At 37.1% G+C, this 20918-nt stretch overlaps 1 protein-coding gene across 14 annotated transcripts in view; it reads right to left on the bottom strand.

The window, feature by feature from the left end:
• The window catches only part of LOC122637012, a 206638-nt gene that overhangs the window by 61015 nt on the left and 124705 nt on the right, over positions 1-20918 (bottom strand). For all 14 annotated transcript variants that reach the window (XM_043828812.1, XM_043828807.1, XM_043828813.1 and 11 more), the window contains one exon: positions 20780-20887. In XM_043828812.1, coding sequence (XP_043684747.1) covers positions 20780-20887 — 108 coding nt within the window. The remainder of the gene's footprint in view (positions 1-20779; positions 20888-20918) is intronic.

The raw sequence follows: 20918 nt of genomic DNA, 5'->3' as shown, positions 1-20918 counted from the left end.
AAACAATACTCGAATGATTCTTTGAAATCAATAATTTTGTCTAAATCGAAGAAAACGATGGCCGTTCGTGCATATATGAATATAATGAAATTATAGTATTTAGAGTATAGTAGTAGTAATATTAATAGTGGCAACAGGATAATACGCCTTTAGAAAATTAATGTTATAGAAAATTTGTGAAAAATTAAAAGGAAGCTTAGTAGAACCTAGTAATTAGAATAGATCGATTTCAACATAAAAAAAGTAATATTCAATCTCTAGGAGAGCAAAACTTCATAAGGATCAATCTCTACACGAAGTATCAGATTGTTGATTCTCTATCGATCGTAGCAGTGCAGCCTCCGGCTAGTAAACTGTTTACCCGATAAAAATTCTATATCTCTCTGATTGGAGGCCTCTTTTCATATACAGATATGTCATATACATGTGTATATATTTATATACAATAAGATCGTGGAATTTACCTCATAAAAGTATATACCCGCGTGTGCAACGCATTCTCTTCATATAATAATCATAATAATAATCATGCTTTGTTCTTTGATAATAATTTATGAACGATTCAACACATGTACGTTTTTCTCATGTCGATTCTTATCTCGAAAGTTTTGCACGAATGAACAAGATGTGATAGAATTCGTATGAAAGGCTAGAAGAGGGACAACGAATTCCTTTTTCTTTTTTCTTCTTGAAGAACGATCGAGAAGATGTTAGAAGGGAGGTTGACGCACGAGATAGCTCTCGACGGGCATCGAGAAGTTGTTGCAGAGAAGGGTTTTCCACTTTCAGGTAAGTCGATAGCAGCGAAGTGCATTCGAAGAAGCCATATTTCATGCAACTGCCAAGCTGCAACGCCTCCTGCATATCGTACTTTTCTCTTTCTCTCTCTCTCTCTCTCTCTCTCTGTCTTTCCCTTTCTCTCTTTTCTCTTTCTTTCTTTCTTTCTTTCTCGATAAACTATTCTGCGATGTCTCGAGCCACAAGGACGATTAGAAAACTTCGATTGCCAGATTACCGTCTTTGGCTGAATTTATGAACCGCGTAAAAGAGGAACTTTCCCCTTCGTCTTTTCTCTCACTCTTTCTATAGCATTCGTAAAATCGCCGAGCAGCCTTTCGATCTTTTCCAACCACCTTTTCAATAAAAAGTAAAAAAGGAAAAGGAACGTCGAGTGAAACATACGTATAAGTGATAACTTCTATTATTAGCGAGAATAAAAGATTACATACGAATGAGAAAATGATACACGTCCTGTGAATGTAGGATATTTTTTGTTATCCTATCTAGGAGATACAAACTTTACTCCTATGGTTAATAAGGATTTTATTAATTAATATATTAAAATAGTACAACTGTTTTCTCTTTATTCTTTACTCCTAAATCGGTCTACTAAAGATCGCCTTCAGTCCTTTTTACTCTTTGCTTGGTTGCCTCAAGACTGACTCCCGTTTTTTTATTTTTCACATCTACTCCGTCGCCTTTCTTAACTCCACTTACGTCAACGTATATGTATTCGGAAGTTTTGATCGCCCTTTGTCCTAATCGTTTTATTTTGTCCTATCTGTAGCTTGTCCTATTCGTTGCTTATCTCAGTCATGCTACACTTTCATTTCATTCTCTCTCTCAATATCTCAGCCCCCATGTTCTTTTCATGAACAAACAAAGAGCAGATCACGTTCTCGTTCGACTATCGATGAACTTATCTTCTGCACACACACACACACGAATAATTAACTAACGTTAGAACCTTCCATATCCTTTTTTAACTGCCAATTAACTTATCTTATACACATACACATACACAAATAATTAACGCTAGAATCTTCCATCCCACATGAATTATCGTGTTTAGTATATTGATTTCTAGGAACCCTGTACAATATTTATATATTTTCAATTTTAATATTGCGATTAATAAAAAAAAATAAAATCAACTTTTCGGGGAAATAAAAAAAAGAGAAAAGAGGAAAAAGAAAATATTATCACAAATACAATTATACAATCTAATATCTTTTTTGGTCTCTACAAGAAAGTTGACGAATGAAAGAAAATCAGGATTAATCCTTAGAGAACGTATGATAAAAGGTGAAACCAAAGGGTAAAAGAGAGGAACAAGACAAAGCCGCAAAGAATGAAGAAAAGAAAAGAAAGAAAGAAAGAGAATTGAAGAAGTAAAGGGAAAAGTGAGTCGGACGACGAAAGGAAACAGATTCCCGTAAACGTGATTACGGGCGTGCGTTTCCTCGCTAATTACACCGAAATACCCCCGAGGGTTGTCCTTTCCTCAGTTAATTAGTTAAATTCCCACTTTCCCGCCGGTGATAAGCCAGAGAATTTCATTCTTAACGACCTCTGTCCTAGCCTTATGTTCTGCTCCTTCAAGGGACAATGACGAACAGTGTCTCGTTCGTGCTTATGCAAGAAGAAGAAGAGTAGCTGATGAAGGAGGAGGATTGAGGGGTAGTCGGGAAGAACTCGAGTACCAGCATATACCATAGGGATGCATTATGGATATATATCCACCATATCTCTCTCTCTCTCTCTCTCTCTCTCTCTCTCTCTCTCTCTCTCTCTCTCTCTCTCTCATTCGCACTTTCGTTCAAACTTTCAAACCTCTGGTGCAGGTTTCATCTCAGATCGTCTTACGAGGCCTTTTTTAAGATATTAAGAATGTCCTTTGAAATATATTTTTCTTAAAAAAGAAAAAAAAACAGAAAAGAATGAGAATGTCCTCTTTCTCTCTCTCTCTCTCTCTCTCTCTCTCTCTCTCTCTCTCTCTCTCTCTCTCGCTCTTTTTTCGTCGACATAAAAAGGGCTTAAAATCTGTTCTCTCTCTTCTTCGAAGGGATAATTATGGAGCTTAAACATAGACTGATTGAATATTTCAAAACGCTCCCTTTCCCTCTCTTAGTTTCTGTGTAAGTTGGGCTAAGACAATAGTAATAAATAATCAAACGCTATGGCGCCGCTTGGTTGCCGTAGCAAAGAAGAAGTAGTATAGTTGCAGCAGTTGGCTCTCCAACCTCCCGACGTTTAAATATTTATCTAAGCGCGCTGTAAATGCGATTCTAACCATTGACCTGTCCTTTTTCCATTTCTCTCCCTTCTCTATTTCGGTCTCTTCGCGTTTTTTATGGTCGCCGGTCAGCCACGATCGGAGTGCTCGACACGAAAAATCCATAAAAGAGCTGATACATTTTTTAGACGGAAAAACGCTCTATCCCTCTCATTCTTCTTTTTTTTCCATGTGATTCTTTCGATTCGAGAGCTAAGCGAACGAGCGAAGCTTTACGATCGAAGCGTCACGCGTCCCATGAAATCGCACTGCGCTCCTTTCTGACCTCCCCAGACGTCTATTAGAGGAGGAAGATTTTTTTTTCATTTTTATTACTTTTTATCAATGCTTATCAAAATATTTTGATAGACCCTCTCGTACTCCACACCAATAAGTTACTCTTTTTGCTCTTCGGTTTTTCTTGTAATTTATAAAACAAAAACGTTTCTAAAGTAATGATATGTCGTAAAATAATGATATATTTTTAAGAACGATGTACCATGCAGACATATTCCACTTTTGGAAGCAACGATATAATAGCTGTTAGAATGTTATCGAGATGTTGTATATACCAATATAGCATTCGAGCTCGAATGTTATCTATCGTTAATACGCGCATAAACTACGACACATCGAATACGGCGATCGTTTATTGAAAGTGCTGGTTTGCGAATTCATTGGGAGGCCTCTCCCTCCCTTTTCTCTCTCTCTCTCTCTCTCTCTCTCTCTCTTTCTCTCTCTCACTCTCTCTCTCTCTCTATTTCTCTCCATCTGTCTCATTCTCGCTCAACGATCCATCAACCCACGAATCGATACCGAAATTACAAATTGTCCTTTCTATTCGATGACGCTTTAATCCAGCAAGCGTGTAATTACGCGGACTACGTTCGAGAGAGATAAAAAATAAAATAGTCGACGTAAAATCGCATTACCTTGCAATTTTTATTCGGAGAGAATCCTCCATTCGATGACGATTTTGAAATTCATAACGTTGTGCCTCGGCGACAGGTTCATTTGACGATATCATCATGAAGAGAGGGAGAAGGGGGGGAGAGAGAGAGAGAGAGAGAGAGAGAGAGAGAGAGTTCGTAGAAAATGTACACGACGAATATAGATTATTTGTATTTTATCTTTTTATCCTTTTTAACGCAAATACCGTAATTTTCTCGATTTCATAACGAAATTCAACGTTTTCTCTTTAACGAGTATTCGACAAATTTGCACGTAGAAAACGATCGACGAAGGTTCGCCATTACTCTGTTGTTATCATTGGATTTATTCGTAAAAGAGAAGCAAAAGGAAACTCACGATTAAAAATTAAAATGTTGTCATTGCGTTAAATCACATCGATAAGAATGTAGGGATAAAACGCCTGATACTATTTGTTCTTTCGTCTAATTGATATAACGAATCGTAAACGTATGACCGGTCGATCGAATAGAAACAGCAAACCTAGCTGCCTTCGGCAAACGCAAACGCGTGGCTTTTCCGTTTTACGCATGATTGCCGTAGGTCATTCTGTTTTCACGAACAACCAAAACAAAAGCTGCTAGGTACTATTCTACCAAATATTATTGTACAGTATGGACGTGTATATCGAAGAGAGAGAGAGAGAAAGAGAAGGACAGAGATCAGCACTTTGCATGGCGCTGCACCACCGGCGATGCTTGTTCGAATCATTGAGCGTGTATTGCCTACAAGAGTGCTCGGACTGATTATTGACTTGCCAGCAACAAGCCGTTCGAAACGGCCAGATTAGCTGGACAATTTTTTAGGAGTCGATCTCTATCGTTCCCTCCCCCCCCCTTTCTCTCTCTCTCACTCCTAATTCTACCTTTTGGCTTTCGACCGTTGTGACTTTTTTCTCGCTCGTTGGAGCTAGTATGCGAGTGACATCCCATGTTTGATTTATTCCGGATTTATTTATCCGGTATACGAAATTAAACAATTTCTAATTAGATTCTTTATTGATGTAGTTGACACAGCTCTTACGTAGATCGAAAAGATGCAATAAATCTATAGGAAAAATCCAAGTAGCTACAAGACTGTTTAATTGTTTTTTCAACGGATAGACATATCATTATATAAATACATCTAAAACTCTCTCGTATTTTCATAGAGCCATACGCGTTTCGGGATTAAATCGAAGTTTACACTTCGTATATCTCGTTCACGAGCTGCGTAAATCGTCGTCGTTTAAATGATAATACGAAGAGATATGACGAATATACGCGACACGAGCGTACCTCTGTTACTAGGAAATTCGCAAATATACGGGCGATGTAGCACAACGAGAATACAATTTTCAAAGTATATTAAAAATTAAAGGTACAAGTTTTCGTTTCGAGTTTTCACATTTTTGGTAACGTTGTCTATAAAAGAGAAAAGGAGGAAAAAAGAAAAAAAGGTAGAAGAAAAACGTTAGATAAAATATATTTTAATTTAAACGAAGATAATGAGAACAAGAGAAAATGCAGTAAACTATTTCTCCATTCCAAAGTATCTCTCCAAGGCTCTTTCGGAATCTCCGTTCGTTCAACGAAATAAAAAAGGCGAGTTCGCTCGTAACCCGAAACTTAAATCATTTCGCGTGCCGTCTTTAAACTACCGCCCTGGATGGCGTAGCAATTATTCCGTTCCGTTTCATTTCGAAGCATGCGTCTCACCTTTCCTCCGTCCGTCCTAGTCTCTCGCTCCGAACGCGTCGGCGTGTTTACCGTTCGAAGGTATAAAATCCTTTTCGACGAACGTTTAACCGGAAATTTCGAGATACTACGAAGGTAGGTGCATTGTTTACGACAGGACTAAGGATCGAGAGGGGTTGTTTAGGTACATGTAAAACGGCAAATACCTTTTCAGCTTCGAAGCGCTGATCAACAACGTTTATTGGTTTCGTCGGTTAGTAATGTCGTATGGAAAGAAGCGTTGAACACCGTGGAAATTAACCCAAATATACTTTTTCTCTTCCCCGTAAAGTAAACTTTAACCCCGCTATGAAATAGCTACAGAGAAAATTTGTTATGCCCCTTATCCTCCTTTATCGAGCGAACGATGCTCGCTCTTTCAGGTACTAGAAAGAAAAAGACTAATAGATAGGAACAGAAAAACGAAGGAACAAAGATAAAAGCAAAGAAAGGAAAAGAAAAAGGAAGAAAAAGAGAGGTTTGGAAAAGAGCAAGGACATGTATTCGCGTGTCTTGGGTGATGTGAATGCGAGAAAGAGAGAGGAGGGGGGCGGGAGAGGGGATGGAGAAAGGGAAGGGGAAAGGAGGAAAGGCGTACATTCGCCTACCTAACCTCTCCATGCCGGGCAGAAACTAATTTAAGTTGGAGAATCACTTTGGCTATTTCGATTTATTCAGATACTCGACGTATTTCCCGCGAGAGGCCACCCGTCCACCATTTTCTTCCCTCTCTCTCTCTCTCTCTCTCTCTCTCTTCTCATCCTCCTCTTTGCTATCCACCTTTGGTACATGCCTCTCGACATGTTCTTCGTAGCGGCAGCAACACGCGAAAATTCGAACATGCGGTATACATTCGAATTGACTCGGTACTCGTCCTTACGATGAAACTTCTTACTCTTCGATAAAATTACGTTTGACCTCTTTTCTCTTTTCTTCCTAGACCTCATTTCTTCCTATTCTTCATTTCTTCCTTTTCTTTCTCTTCACCTTCCTCTTCCTCGTTTTTCCAATCCTTTCAATCTTATTTCGACTTGTCCATTTTGTCACGTCATAACATGGAATAAACATTCCTGATCATCCCTAACAAAATTTCATATTAAATTTCTAAATAAAAAGAAGATGTAGGTACGAGGACGATGAAGAAAAAGAAAAAAAGGTAATTAACGAATTAACGAAAGTATTTTGAAATGAGGGATCGAAAATAATGGTAACCGTAAAGGGTTAATCGAAAGACCAATAGTTCTGGACAACTTATACAAAGCTCAAAGAACGTTATCCAATTACCGGCACGACGGGACTATGCACGCTCCTCGACGTCGTCTAATTAGAAAATATTAATTAATCGTTCGACGATGAGTTTAATCGTCTAAATAAGCTGCTTTAGAGGAATCTGCCGACGACGCCGAAGAAGATGATTCGCACGACGAGCTTCTATTTCTAGCCAAAGCTCGTCGTCGATGTTTATCCGTTAAGCTCATTTAATGCTGTCGGTTAATTAAATAAATTGACTTATAATTCGTCTTTACTATTGCGGGCGAAACTTGCTGAAAGATTTATGATTCACTCGCGTATGTATGTCAACAAATTTAACGATTATATTTGGCGTTTCAATCAGAATTATAGTCACTTTTAATTAGATGCGTTCGATTATTAAAAATATATTTCATTTCTTTCGCATTAAAACGGTACGTTACGGCTATTTTAATAAATTAAAATTACATTAAATGGAGTACGATTAATTATAATTTTTCGCATCATTCTTTTTCTTACTTTTTTTTTTTCTATGGCGAAAGACTTTTACGTTCCTCTCTTGGATCAAGAATTAGAATTTCAAGAGTTTGCTGACTTTCAATGCTCATTTAGAGAAGAAGCAATCGTCGAGCGTTCGGACGAGGATACGTCGCGACGAAGAGGAGAAAAAAAGAGAGAGAGGTAGAGAGAGAGCTGGGTTGGCTAGAAGAAAAGTACCTAAAGAGGAGTCGTCCGAGTCAACGCAAAACGATGTCACCTTTCTCTTCGTTTTATCTATTTTCATCTCTGCATTTCTGTTTTTTCGAAAAAAGAAGCGAGAGAAAAAAAGAGAGAGAGTCCACCAACGCTCAGCTTGGCTCAGCTTGGCTTGATTTTTCCAAAGACTGTACGACTTTCCATCGCTTTCATAAACTCGCTCATGGTTTTATCTTATTATAAGACAAAAATTCCGAAAAAATAAACCAAGTGGCATAATCCGCCGATAAAAAAAAGATATTATGACCTTTAAAGATAAAACGAAAAGGGTGTCTCCATCGCGTCAACCTGTTTTGATAATTAAACAGACGAATGAAAAAAGACAAGGTGAATGATAATAAATGTATCCCCTTTCACATTGGACTCTTAATTTTAAATTTTAATTAACCTGTGTAAATATTAGCTAATAAAAAGCTTCTGCTACATTTTTTCCTCGGCCCTGTACTCATTTATTTCGCATTTTTCGACAAGCTTTTCGTTTCTTATTAATTCGTTTCTCCTTTCATTTTATTATTTCTTTGTTCCTTTACTTATATTTTTGAATTCGTTACAATTTATATTCTCGCATTTGTGAACACTATGTACTTACTCTTACAATAAACTATGTAGATTATGAAAAAATATGCTTGTGAGAGATAAAAGAGTTTGGCATGATTCATGGAAAGAATGAAAGAATGGACGTTAGTAAAGTTCGCATGGTTAGAAGGAGCATATCATATTGAATGTCGCGCATGGGTGAGATATGGAATGATAAGATATCGACAAAGGAACAAAAGAAATTAAAGAAAAGAAAAATGAACGATGCGTGGAAAAGAAATCGACATATGTGTTTTCAAAAAAAAGATCAAATTACGCGATAGAATGCGATGCGCATCGCGACGTATGAAGGAGGCATGCGACGAGGAAGAGACTGAAAAAAGTCAATCAAAGATCAGTTCTAGAGACGAAGAAAGAAGTTTAGAGAATGACTGAGATTTCAGAGAAATTTTCGTGTTAGAAGTATTTTCATCATTATTTACTAATAAATTTTCTTTTGTTATTATCCTAATAATTTGGACTTGGAATATATATATATATATAATGTCCAGGATTTTTGGTTCGATGTGTGTGTGTATATATCGACCTGATTTTGATATCAACGTAGAAAAATCCCGGACGGCATTCGAGAGCGACGGATTAAACGGACGGATTAGAACGCGTTCACTCTTAAAGGTGCTTCCTCAAGCTTTTCTTCAGTTTCTTCTTCTTCCCTGCTATTTTTCGGGAGACCCTTCTCTCGCGCTGACGCACGCGAGTATACGCGCACCATAATGGAACGGAAGCAAGAGAGCGTCGTTCCCATATAAATTTATGCGGTGGCATAGGAAAATCGGCAAAGCCGGGATTATATTCTCAAGAGTTTGCCGGCTCTCAGCGCTCATTTGAGGATCGTGCAGGTTTGTCTAGTCAGAGAAAGAAGGACAAAGAAAGAGAAAGAGAAATAGAAGAGAGATGAGACAGAGAAAGTTAGAGAAGAATTGAGAAGGTGTAAGAGCGAGAAAGAGAGAGAGAGAGAGAGAGAAGCTGCGAAAGGAAGAGGAGCAGCTAGGTGAAAAAGGGAGATCGTAAAACGGCTATAACGCTTCGCTCACTTCTCTTTTCTCCACCTCTTCATCCCTCACTCCATTTCCCTGAGAATGAACCTCCATCGGCTCTAGCGATATGCGCTCTTCTGGCCGGATTAAATGCCACTCCCTTTCTCTCTCTCCTTCTCTCTTCCTCTTATTCTCTCCCCGATTTTGTTACACTTCTTTACTTCTCTGTGTCCCGTCGTCTATAAAAATGGTGATCCCGACAAAAAATGAAAAAAATAGATACACACAACTCCAGCATACGCGAGGCATTATCATCCTACTCTCATTCTTCTCTTTTTTGGCAAACAAAACTTCGAATTGACGAACGGTGTTAGGAATTGTTAAATAGTCACAATTTCTTTTCCCGACGTATTCCATTTAAAATGTTCATTCGGCAAGATGTATCTTCGTATTTTATTTAAAATCAATTATACACCTCGGAATCAACTATTTTCGAAACAACGATATAAGCCTTTCAATGTTTTTCTCAAAGAATTAGCTTCTTTATCTTTCTTTCCTTTGATCCACTTGAATGACGAATATTTGTAATCACCTTTCGTATTTTCAATTTTACCAATACAATCCGCGACAATTCTGTGAGACTTTGGTTCACGGTTTATTAATTTCCATTTTATTATACGCAAAGAGTCAAGACACAAAGCGATTTCTATCGGTGGTGGATGTTAATAGTAGACTCTAGCGTTGCGTAATGTCGCGGGGAAACGAGCTTGAAATTGCAATTCGGTCGAAGGCCAACTCAACGCGATACCAATAATGATACACGTTGGCGAACTTTTAATGATGTTCGATATACGCTATTAAATCGAGTCGTTTCGTTGGTTCGTTCGTTCTCTCGTTCAGTTATTATTATCATCACGTTCTATGTTCTATAAGCGAATTCGAGAGCAATGTAAATTCATTGAAAAATATTTTCAACGATGGTATTGTTGTATAACGATGCCCTTGGTGTGATTGCGATAACGTTAAGTGAGAATAACATGCCTAAAAAATAATTCGCTTCGTCAACGTCGGAACGATGAATCGAGAAAGAGAATAGAGATTATACTTTCGACAAAACAGCTATTTGTTTTGGCAATCGTTAACAAGCAACTTTTTTTTTTTTAATTTTGTTTTTACATAGACGTGAATATTACTTCTATAGGATTTTATGTGAAAAAATTCATTCGAATATATTCTGGTTACAAAAGATAATTATTTATAACGAATTATTAATTAATTATTAACAATATGACGAAACAGTAGAACAAATCCTGCTTTTTAAAATACTATTTGATTCAAGTCTCTATGATTCTTAATTATTTGTCGGAGATATTCCCATGCAAATAAAAAATGTAATTATAAATAACAAAAAAATTTTGTTTAATAAAAAAGTATTTTATTTTTTAATTATTTAATTTATGTAATTTAAAAGATCGGTCTTAATTTGAAAGTTTTTTTCGGAAAATAAGATGAATTTAGTTTGTATTTGTTTATGAAAGTTTGTTTTTGAGAAATGATATTTGATTCGTCCGTAGGACTTTTAGTTTCGAAAATATTCTCATGTAAATAAAAGATTCTTACATTGACACGTTGACCTATATAAATTCCGATAATTTACGCGGTAGGCTTACTACTACCAATACTATTACTACCAGTATAGAATAACTATACTATACGAATTATGCATGCAAATTTTTCAAAGGCGATATCTTCGAAACGAAAAATCGTAAAAAGTTGAAAGAAAAACTATTATCAAGAGTAATTTATTTTTTATTTATTTAAATATTACAATAATTTCGTTATAATAAAATCGACTCTGTTAATAATTTTTGAATTCTAAGTTTTTCTTTTCTTTCTTGATAAGGTCATAACAGTAACGAAATCATTAAAATTTTTATTACAATTATGTAAATTTTATTTTCTTTATTTAAAACAAGGGAAAAAAGAACTGTCAGCAGTCGCCAATATACAAAATTTAAAGACTTTTCTTTCGTAATAATGACATTACTGTGAAATATTTTTTAAACTAGTAATTATTCAATATATATGGGTTTATACTTTTTTATGGAGTATGCCAATCTCCGTCAATCGATGCAGTCAAAAACATTTCGTTCAAAAATAACTCAGTTAGTTTTCGTATGTCCTTTACGTACCAATCTACAAAAAATTACTATTATCATATTATGACCTTCTTCATACGGTACGACTCTTGTAAATAAAATATCTTTATATCTCTAAAAAGAAAAAAAAAATACTCACGGTGATCAAATTTATTGTCCAATCCTATATATACGTATAAACGTGTCTTCAATAAAGTATATTAGTATAGTAATCAATAAAGTGTTAGAATGAATTTTGTATGAATGTGTATATATGGAAATGTAATACATAAAATATATACATATGTAGATGTACATAGAAAAGAGCTCACTTTGAACTCGCATCGTAGAGCGAGTATATCGCTTGCGTATCGCGAATGCAATTATATTATATGCTTTTCGTAATTAGCAGAATTTCAGGGATAACGTGTTGTTCCGCGGTAGTACAAATGAGTTTGAAGTAAAATAACAAGCGTAGAGTGAGCTCGCGCGCGCGTACGCTTCATCCTCGTAATACAGTTAACAAATCTCGGGAAGAATGACTAGGGAAGATAAACGCAAACGACGTTGGACCGCGTTCGTGTAAATACGTGCTAGCGCCCATTTTTTATAGCTATGTACGTGAATAAATTATAATCGTTTGGAGCTGAAGTTTTTCATAATGCAAAATTCGTTGAGATCGAACGAAGGACATAATGAATTCGAGGAAAAATCAATATCGAAAAGATGGATATGAAAGAAATGAATAGTAAAAGAATAAATATTAAAAAAAAAGAAGAAATAAAATAAAAGAAAAATTCAACAGTATCGTTCACACACCGATAGAAGTCCAATGATTTTACTCGTCTAAAATTTCAATCGTTATTTCACGGATGAGTTAGCATCGAAACTCTGCTACGAATAATATACATAAAAATATACAATAAAGCGTATATTTAGATCACTAGAGTGAACGGCACAATTTGATGATTCTCCTTTTCATTTCGTTTTTTTTTTTCTTTTTCTTTCCTTTTCTTTTCGCATCAATTAATTGTGTCAAAAAATAATATTCAGATATTTTCCTCATTCCTTTATGTTTAGTTACCATTTAGTTTAACGAGCAATAAAGACCTATATCCGGGACGGTACGATAAAGCGGAAGCTCGTGGCCAAGCCAAAAAACATTTGCAACCTCGAGCGCCGATAAATCAGCGTATTAATTTCTAATGAGATTAGCGCGATAAATCATCCTTTTTCACGCTATTTGCACATGCGAGTGGTAAACTCCGACGATGCGGATTCGTATGCGTTTACGCGTGACCTATATTTTTCCATCGATACCACACACAAATTCTGGTCTCTTCCAGTCTTTCAGCTACATCGAAGTTACTCTTTTCAATTTCCGAGGCATCAATATTTCATTAGCGCAAACTCGTTTAATGATACTACCTACCAATACGAATAACGCGTAGATCGATAAACGAACATTTTGCTACGTTCGGTAAAGTTTGACATACGGTGATGAGTGTAAAAATTCACATGTTAGATACTTTTTACACATACTGTCAATATACGTATTTTTCTAATTTTACGTATTATTTTACAAATTAAAAATATCTTAAACGTGCAAGAGAGTATATTATCGTGTATATTTATCAATTGGCTGATTTTCAGGTTAAGGGTTAATACGTGAAATTGGAAAGGGGATTTAAAAGAGGGGTAGAGGAAGGACAAGGAAAGGAGTAAGTCCACCGGTGACGGCCTATAATTTATTCAAAAACTTTTCAGGCCAAAGTGTATGACTATTTTATGTCGAAGATAAGCTCTATCATCTTTCTCAACATAGGGATATACGGACTTGAGGTGGGAGTGAAAGGGGAGGACATAGTAAACGTTGCAACGGCCGTACGTTTCTCGGATGAAGAAGTAAAACATGTCCCGTAAAGTGACGCGAGACGTCGCTAAAATACATCAGGTATGTATGTATTATACGTACGTATACCCGTACGTTGCTATATGCTAATAAATATCGTCGTAAAACATTCAATGGTGTTTCTTCATCCTGCCTCCACCGCGACAAAGTGTAGACTGATACCGAGATATTTTTTTTATGTTGAAAGGAAGAGGGAGCAAGAGGGGAGGGGGGAGAGAGAGAGGGAGAGACAGAGAGGAGAAATGGTCTCGCTGAAACTATCAGAGTCACGAAGAAAAAGAGAAGAGAAATTTATAAGGATGCGGAGAGAAAAGCTGAAACGAATGTACAGAAGAAATAAGATTCGCGAGAAATAATGCGATCGATTCGCGAGGAAACGAAGCAGAGACACTTCGTTGTAGCTTTCGATTGGGAAAAATTTGATTGACGAAAGAGAATCGTGATGGAAAGGTTTCATCTTCGATCGCAGCTTTCAATCAGAGATAAAAACTACGTTTCGTTTGTTGCACCTTCCATGGGTAAATACGTTTCCCTTGATTGTTACGGAACGAAATTAAAAATTCGTATTAATCGTCGGACGGTGGATAGAATGAGGAGAGAAAAATATTGGACTTCCTTCTAAAAGGTCAAAGGGCAAATGGTGGAGAGAGTAAAAAGAATTTGAAATTAAATATCGAGCAGGGAAGCGATGATGTGCTCGCTCGCACTAGTGAAGCAGACACTCGATATAAGCGAGTCCCGCCAAAGTCAAAGACCTAAAATGCATTTCCAAGGTATCACTGACATGAGAGAAATAGAGATAGACAGGGAGAGGAGCCAATTTGCAAAGTTAATTATACAAGTGCGTGAGGAAGACGTCGACGATGTTCGCGCGTCTAGTTTGAGGGTTTCGATCGAAACTGAGAAGGATTGAAAGTCGAAGCGTGATCTCGAAAGTGAAATTTTCGAAATAATTCAAATAGGAAGTTAATTCTTTTAGATTTATAGATATTCTCGAAAATTCGATTTCTCCATTTGGAAAAGGGACAAGTTTTGGTCGATGCTCGAGGAAGGAATAAAAAGAGGAATATCGACGGATAGGCGAAGGAAAGGCGAACCGAGTGGATGGAGAAGGAGACGATGAAAGAAAAAAAGTAGAGACACAAAAAAGGAACGTGCAAAGTTTTAGCCGAACGTCCCACACTGACACGTGTCTTTCTCTATATCCTGAATCTATGTGTGTGTAGGAAAGTGGTGGCGAGTGTCGACGAAACGAAAGGTGCCGGTCTGGTTTAGCGGAGAGAAGACGACAACGACAACGACAACGACGAAGAAGAAAGAAGGGTGGGAAGGGTAAAGCTCGAAGGAGGGGATGAGAGACGCGATCTCTCTCTCTCTCTCTCTCTCTCTCTCTTTCTCTCTGTCTCTTTCAGGCGCGCGCGCGCTGTGGTGTGTTGCGCTTGTAAATGCGAGTCTCTTCCGGTATCCAGCGACACCTTCGGTCTACATTCAAGCGCACAGCTTCCCAGCTCCACCCCTCGCGTAGTGGTAGCAGTTCGCGTCTCGCCAGACACCTCCATGTATACATAGAATGTACATGGCCAACGGAAGGGTAGGCGGTAGAGAGTTGCTAGCTACGCCGGAAACACAGTTCTTGCATTAGCCGAAGAAAGATTTCTGGTGAATCGAGTGGCAGAAGGGGAAAAAGAGATGGAAAGAGACTGTGTTGGATAAAGAGAGAAAAGAGATGTTATTCGTTAGAATGAAAGAGAAAGAAATATGTAGAAAGAACGAAGAAAGGGAGAGAGATAGCTGGTAGTACGAGTAAGGGTAGTAGCGGTATATTCAGACTCGCTGGATTCTATCGTGAACCCTGCTTGTACCATGTAATGGCGTTAATTCTGATTATGTGCAGGGTCATGTAGAATGTGCAGGACGCGATCCACCGCGACCAGCCCATTCTAACTATCGTCCTGCGATCCTCGTTTGCTCGCTCAATCGTGAATTCAATGAAACATCGGATCTCTCTCTCTCTCTCTCTCTCTCTCTCTCTCTCTCTCTCTCTCTCTCTCATTTCCTCTCTCTTTTCCTCCTATTCACGTTAGCCACCTCACTTGTTTTCAGAACAAATTTGCAAACTCTATGAGAGGATCCGTATATGTATATGCGTATATATATACATATGTGTATATATATATACATATACATCAAGTATATATTTATATTTGTTCAACCAATCGATATATTTCTACCTAACAATTATATCACTTTATGTTCTCTTGCGGACTTCATTTGTAAAACTCGAACTTCATCGTAAAAACTCGAAAAATCAATTTTCTTTTTGTCGTTACGTATTATTCGAGAAAACGGATATCTTAAATATTTACAAGCCGAATACGCGAGCCGTAAATTGGAATTTCGTTCAAAGACCTATCGACGTTTAATGACCGAATGCATTATGCGTAATTACGGAACAGAAATCTATTATAATCATTTCCATCGGTACACGTCCATTTACACGAGGGGAAGAGGAAAATCTCCGTTATCACCGGTGCCGATATGCTCCGAGCGTTTTAATTCGTTACTCATTGTCTTTCACTCTCTTGGCAAGACGTCGAAATTAAATCGCTGTTCCCTTAAGAAGACAGAGAGAAAGTTAGAGAGTGAGAGAGAAACATAATTTATTTCCATGTATTTTAACAAGCCCTGGTATGGAAAAGAAGCAGAGAAAATTACCACTATGCAGCAAGATGGATAGAGGGAGGGAGGGAGAGAGAGAGAGAGAGAGAGAGAGAGAGAGAGAGAGAGACCATGGGATTAAAAAGATTCTGTTATAAAAATCTATCGTTTCTTCGATGAATTTTCTTCAACACCATTGTGATTTTATCGTACTAGAACCTTTTCGACTCTCCTCTGAAATATGGAAGACTCGTCGAACATTAACGGAGACAAGAAGTAGGGGTGAAGTCTACGGAGTCTAACGGGAGCGCAAAAGTTTTAGTTTTCCACTTACTTCGGTGCACTTCGATGCGAACAGAGGGACCGAGTTACGATTTATTTATGCTTTCGACGTAATTCAAGTGCTTACGTAGAAAGTATGTATGTGTTGGTACTTTTCCGAGAAAGAAACTAAGCTGTTTGATGGCAAAGGATAAAGAAAAGTGCGAAGAGATCATATAAAGAGTTCATCGTATCTAGCGAAAAATTATGAGATAGATAGATAGATAGATAGATAAATAGATAGATAGATAGATAGATAGAGAGAGAAAGAGAGAAAGAGAGAGAGAGAGAGAGAGTCAAAATGTTTTGATAATTCGAATTACAACGACGAGATGTGAGGATAAATTCGAGATTCGCGAGATGAAAAAGATGTTAATAATATTCGCACTTTGTAGATATAAAGCTTTTATATGTCGAAAAGTAACGTTTAACATATTTTTTTCCGTATCTTTCTTTTTTTGAGTTAAATATCGGATTCATGGTTTCCTCTGTTCTTTCGGATCATCGTCGTGTTTCATTTTCGAAAACTGGTTGATAGAACGAAAAAAGGAAATAGAAAAGAAAGATGGTTAAAAGAATGAATTCTTTCGTTGATCGATAATAACTATTATAAATACATTAATATATTTTTCAAAAGATATAATAGAACGAACGACTGATTAAGGAAGTAAATTAATTACTATATGGACAATGGACGACGTTCCTTTGTGATTTCGCCGTACGATCGAGATTTTAATGAAATGTTATAGTCATTATAAATGTCAGTTATGTATTCATATGTATACGAGCATATTCTGACAATGTAACGATGAGATTTACGCACATTTATGGTTTATATATTTTTTTTTTTTTTTTTAATTAAAAGTAAATTATCATTCAAATGTTACGATTAAAATATCTGAATAGATTACTTTTATCGAATAATGAAAAACGTCCGAAAAGAAATATTTATAAAAATAGGGTGGAAGAACAAAAGGGACGCAGAAGTAAATAGAGAGAAAGAAAAGAAAAAAAAAAGAAAAGATATAAAGGGAGAGAAAGAAAAACAAGAGCATCGAAATACCGAGCGAAACGCGAGCCAATATCGATGTGTTTCTTATTGAAAGTATGGAACCTATCGCAAAATGGTTCCACCGGCGAGTACTTGTCTCGAAGAGGGTTGCTAGCGCGCTCGCCTATTTTCCTAGTTACTACTCTCGTCCTGCGGATCCCCGAGCGACCATGGCCGTCGTTCTATTTTCGAGAATGGAGCAGGAGGAAGACGAGAATTTCGCCAGCTCGAAGAAGAACGTGGATGATAAAAAGAAGACAAAAAAAACGAGACGACAAAAATAACGGATGGAAAGTATTAGAAAGAGAGGGAAGGCTGCCGTTAAAATAAAGGTGCGATCGAAAAATTATTTCTATATCCCCATTTTTCCTTTCGAATCTTTATGCATTTTCATCTTGCCGTAATAAAAAGCCTGAACGATTCGAAGGTTTTACTGGTGGCCGGTTTCTCTCATAAGTTTTCTGTTCATGCTTTTTATTGTATTTCTTTTTGTTTTCTTTTTTTTTCTTTTCTTTTTGTAATATAATAGTTAATCGTTTCTAAGACGATATCAATGTCTTATATTTACAATTATGTATAGTCAACAAACGTTGAGTATGAACGTTTTAAAAAAAGTCACTCGATGTTAAGAATATTAGAGAGAAAAAGAAAGAAAAGACGATTCTTATAGAATACATTTTAGATTGTAAAATAATATTCTAAACTGATACGAATGCTTTATAATATTGAAAGAACGGAACAATGGGTCGTTCGTATTCCTCTTTCGATGGTATAAAGCACGAGAGAGGGTAATGAAACGGAAAGAAGACGAGAGAGCGAGAGCGAGATCGAGAGAGAGAGAGAGAGAGAGAGAGAGAGAGAGAGAGAAAAGTGGAAGAAAGGAAGACAGCGTTCGCCGAGCGAGCCATGGCGAAACTATCGTGAGTACTCACGCGGAAAGGAACTCGTGGAATTTATATCGTAGTAAACATTACCATAAGTTTAAGTTGAGTATCCCATTTAGTGTGGCTCCGAGGTATGTACCCACGAATCTAGTAATTCTTGCCAACTTTACTATGTTCTCCGACGCGCTAACGTTACTTATAGCGCCGTACTGGCGAAAAATTTATAGCAAACGCGTGTACCACCAAGACTTCTTCTCGCCTACACTTTCATTTCGTTCCTTTTAAACGAACGGAAAAGATAAAAGGAAACAGAGGGAACGGGAGAGAGGGAAAGAAAGAGAGTAAAAGAGAGATAGAAAGAAAAAAAAGGAAAGACAAATTTCTCGAATACCTTTCAATTTTCCCTGTACAAGAGAGTGACAAAGAATACAACGATTCGTCTCACGAATCCTACAGACAGAATAAATCCTTTCCCTTAAAGCTCGCCCTTAACCGCGATCATTCGATCCTGACTTCCCTTTAATAATAATTAAACTGCAACCTGTTGCATCTGTCCTTTTTCTTGCGTTAACAAATCCGTTTGACGTGTTGCGACTGCAAAGAAATGCTTTAAAGTGTGGAGGTGGAGGGGAGGGAGGTCGACAAAATAAAGAAAAAAAGAAAAAAAGAAAAAAGAAAGAAAAGAAAAATGAACTCCGCGCCGATTGATATCTTTTTAATGAGATAAGAAGATACTGTATATAAATATATAAATTATAAAAATAAAAAAAAAGAAGAAAAGAAACACGTGAGGTTTTATTTGAGGAGAGCAGAGTGCCGTTGCGTTGATTAGATTTTCCAAGAAAATAGCCACTGCCAATTTTCCACCCTCCTTGTTCGGCAACGTTACGAATGGTGCCTCTCTCTATCCCTATCTCTATTTCTCTTCATTTGCCAAAGTTAAACCTCGAAATTCAAAGCCAATTCGGTGATCCGAAGAAAGACGAAAGAGAAGATGAAGAAGAGTCTGCGTGCACGTTTGACCCCTCACGTACCGGGTATGCTCCATTTCGAACGATTTCCTTTTAATCGAATCACTTATCTTCGATTGTCTACGATCGATGTTCTAAGAATTTATTTTATTGAAAAATAGTTAGGATTTCGTCAAACCGAGGAAAAATTTGCAAACAATTTCGAACGTAACTAACGATTTGGTCGACATTGGTATTAAAACGAGGACACCCTGTATATATGGAAGATGCGAACGTGAACGCTAGGAGGGCCTAAATTCGTAGCTCCTCTCGAAGAAGTCGCTCCCGATGGAGCAGAGGTCCGCTTTATTAAACCCTTCACGTTAGGTAGACCCTTGGCGAGCGTGCAGAACACCTTAACCCTCTCGGAAGGTTTAAACTAATGGTCGAACGTCGATGATGCTTCACTTCCAAGGGTTCCACCCTTTGCGTTCCTTCATTCGGTTGGAACGTTCAAAGGCGAAGTTAAAGCCATAAAGGGAAAGAGAGGGAGAGAGTCAAAGAGAGACTGCTCGACGTTCGCAAAATTTTCCCTCTTTAAATAGTTCGATCTAACGGTATTGATTCGTCTCAACGAGATATCGACTGATCTACGTTCTTAGTTCTTAGTTCAATAGTATATCAAGTTTATTTAAATATACTCAAGACCAAGAGAAGTGATCGTGCATTACTTGAAGATAAATTCATTTTTAGACAATCGATGAATGTATTTGTTCAAAATTGCTACTATACTAATAAACTAATACGTTAATATGTAACATTATTGTAGAATAAATTTTTCCGAGTCACCGTATATCTGAATTGAACATAGTATTATACAATACTATTAAATTATGTGCAATAATATTGAAAATATGAATTAGGATTAGATGATTATTAGTCGGCAATTCCTATCATCCGTGTTAATAATTCATCGTTGATTCGGTTCTATTCGAATTATCGTTGATCGATAATATATTTTATAGCATGTTTGAATAAATGAATATCACTTCGGTATTAGTATTAATAATATACTCTAATTTCCTACTAAAGAAGTACGAGATGAGATGTAAAAACTGATCCTTGTCGTGTGAACATAACGTTTGAAAAAAAAAAATTGCGAAGTGAAAATAGAGTAATATGTTTCAAGCAAAAGCGTCGTAAAGAATAAAAATATTGATTTTTAAAAAAGAAAAACAATGAAGTAAAGTGGGCTTCCTTTGAGACGTTACTTTAGGCTTGCCAAGAAAGAAAGCTTGCTTCAACTGGACGGTCGGTTATTAAAGTCTTTAATGAAACGTATCTCGTTCGAAGACCTTTTGAAATGTCCTCGTTTTGCGATGTAAACGCGGCTGATAACTCGTTTCAGAAGAAATACGAGCATGGAAAGACAAACGAGCGTCGTCATTTGGGTATCAGACGGCGAAAGACGACGAAAAACGAGAAGGTTGAAATTAGCACGTAATACCGCTAAATTATCATTGGTAGAATAATACAATAACTTACCGAGTATCTGGCTGAGAACGGTACGGCCATCTTCGCCAAGACAGGCGCTGCGTGCGTCAAAGGGATTCGTGAATTGCACGAAGGCGTATCCTTTGTGCATGGAAATCCCTGCGAAACAACAACAACAAACAAATAATAA

This window comes from Vespula pensylvanica, chromosome 24 (genome assembly GCF_014466175.1).
Source record: "Vespula pensylvanica isolate Volc-1 chromosome 24, ASM1446617v1, whole genome shotgun sequence".
NCBI classification, from domain to species: domain Eukaryota; kingdom Metazoa; phylum Arthropoda; class Insecta; order Hymenoptera; family Vespidae; genus Vespula; species Vespula pensylvanica.
Note: the sequence above shows the minus strand (reverse complement) of the source record. Positions and strands in the feature narration are given on the sequence as shown.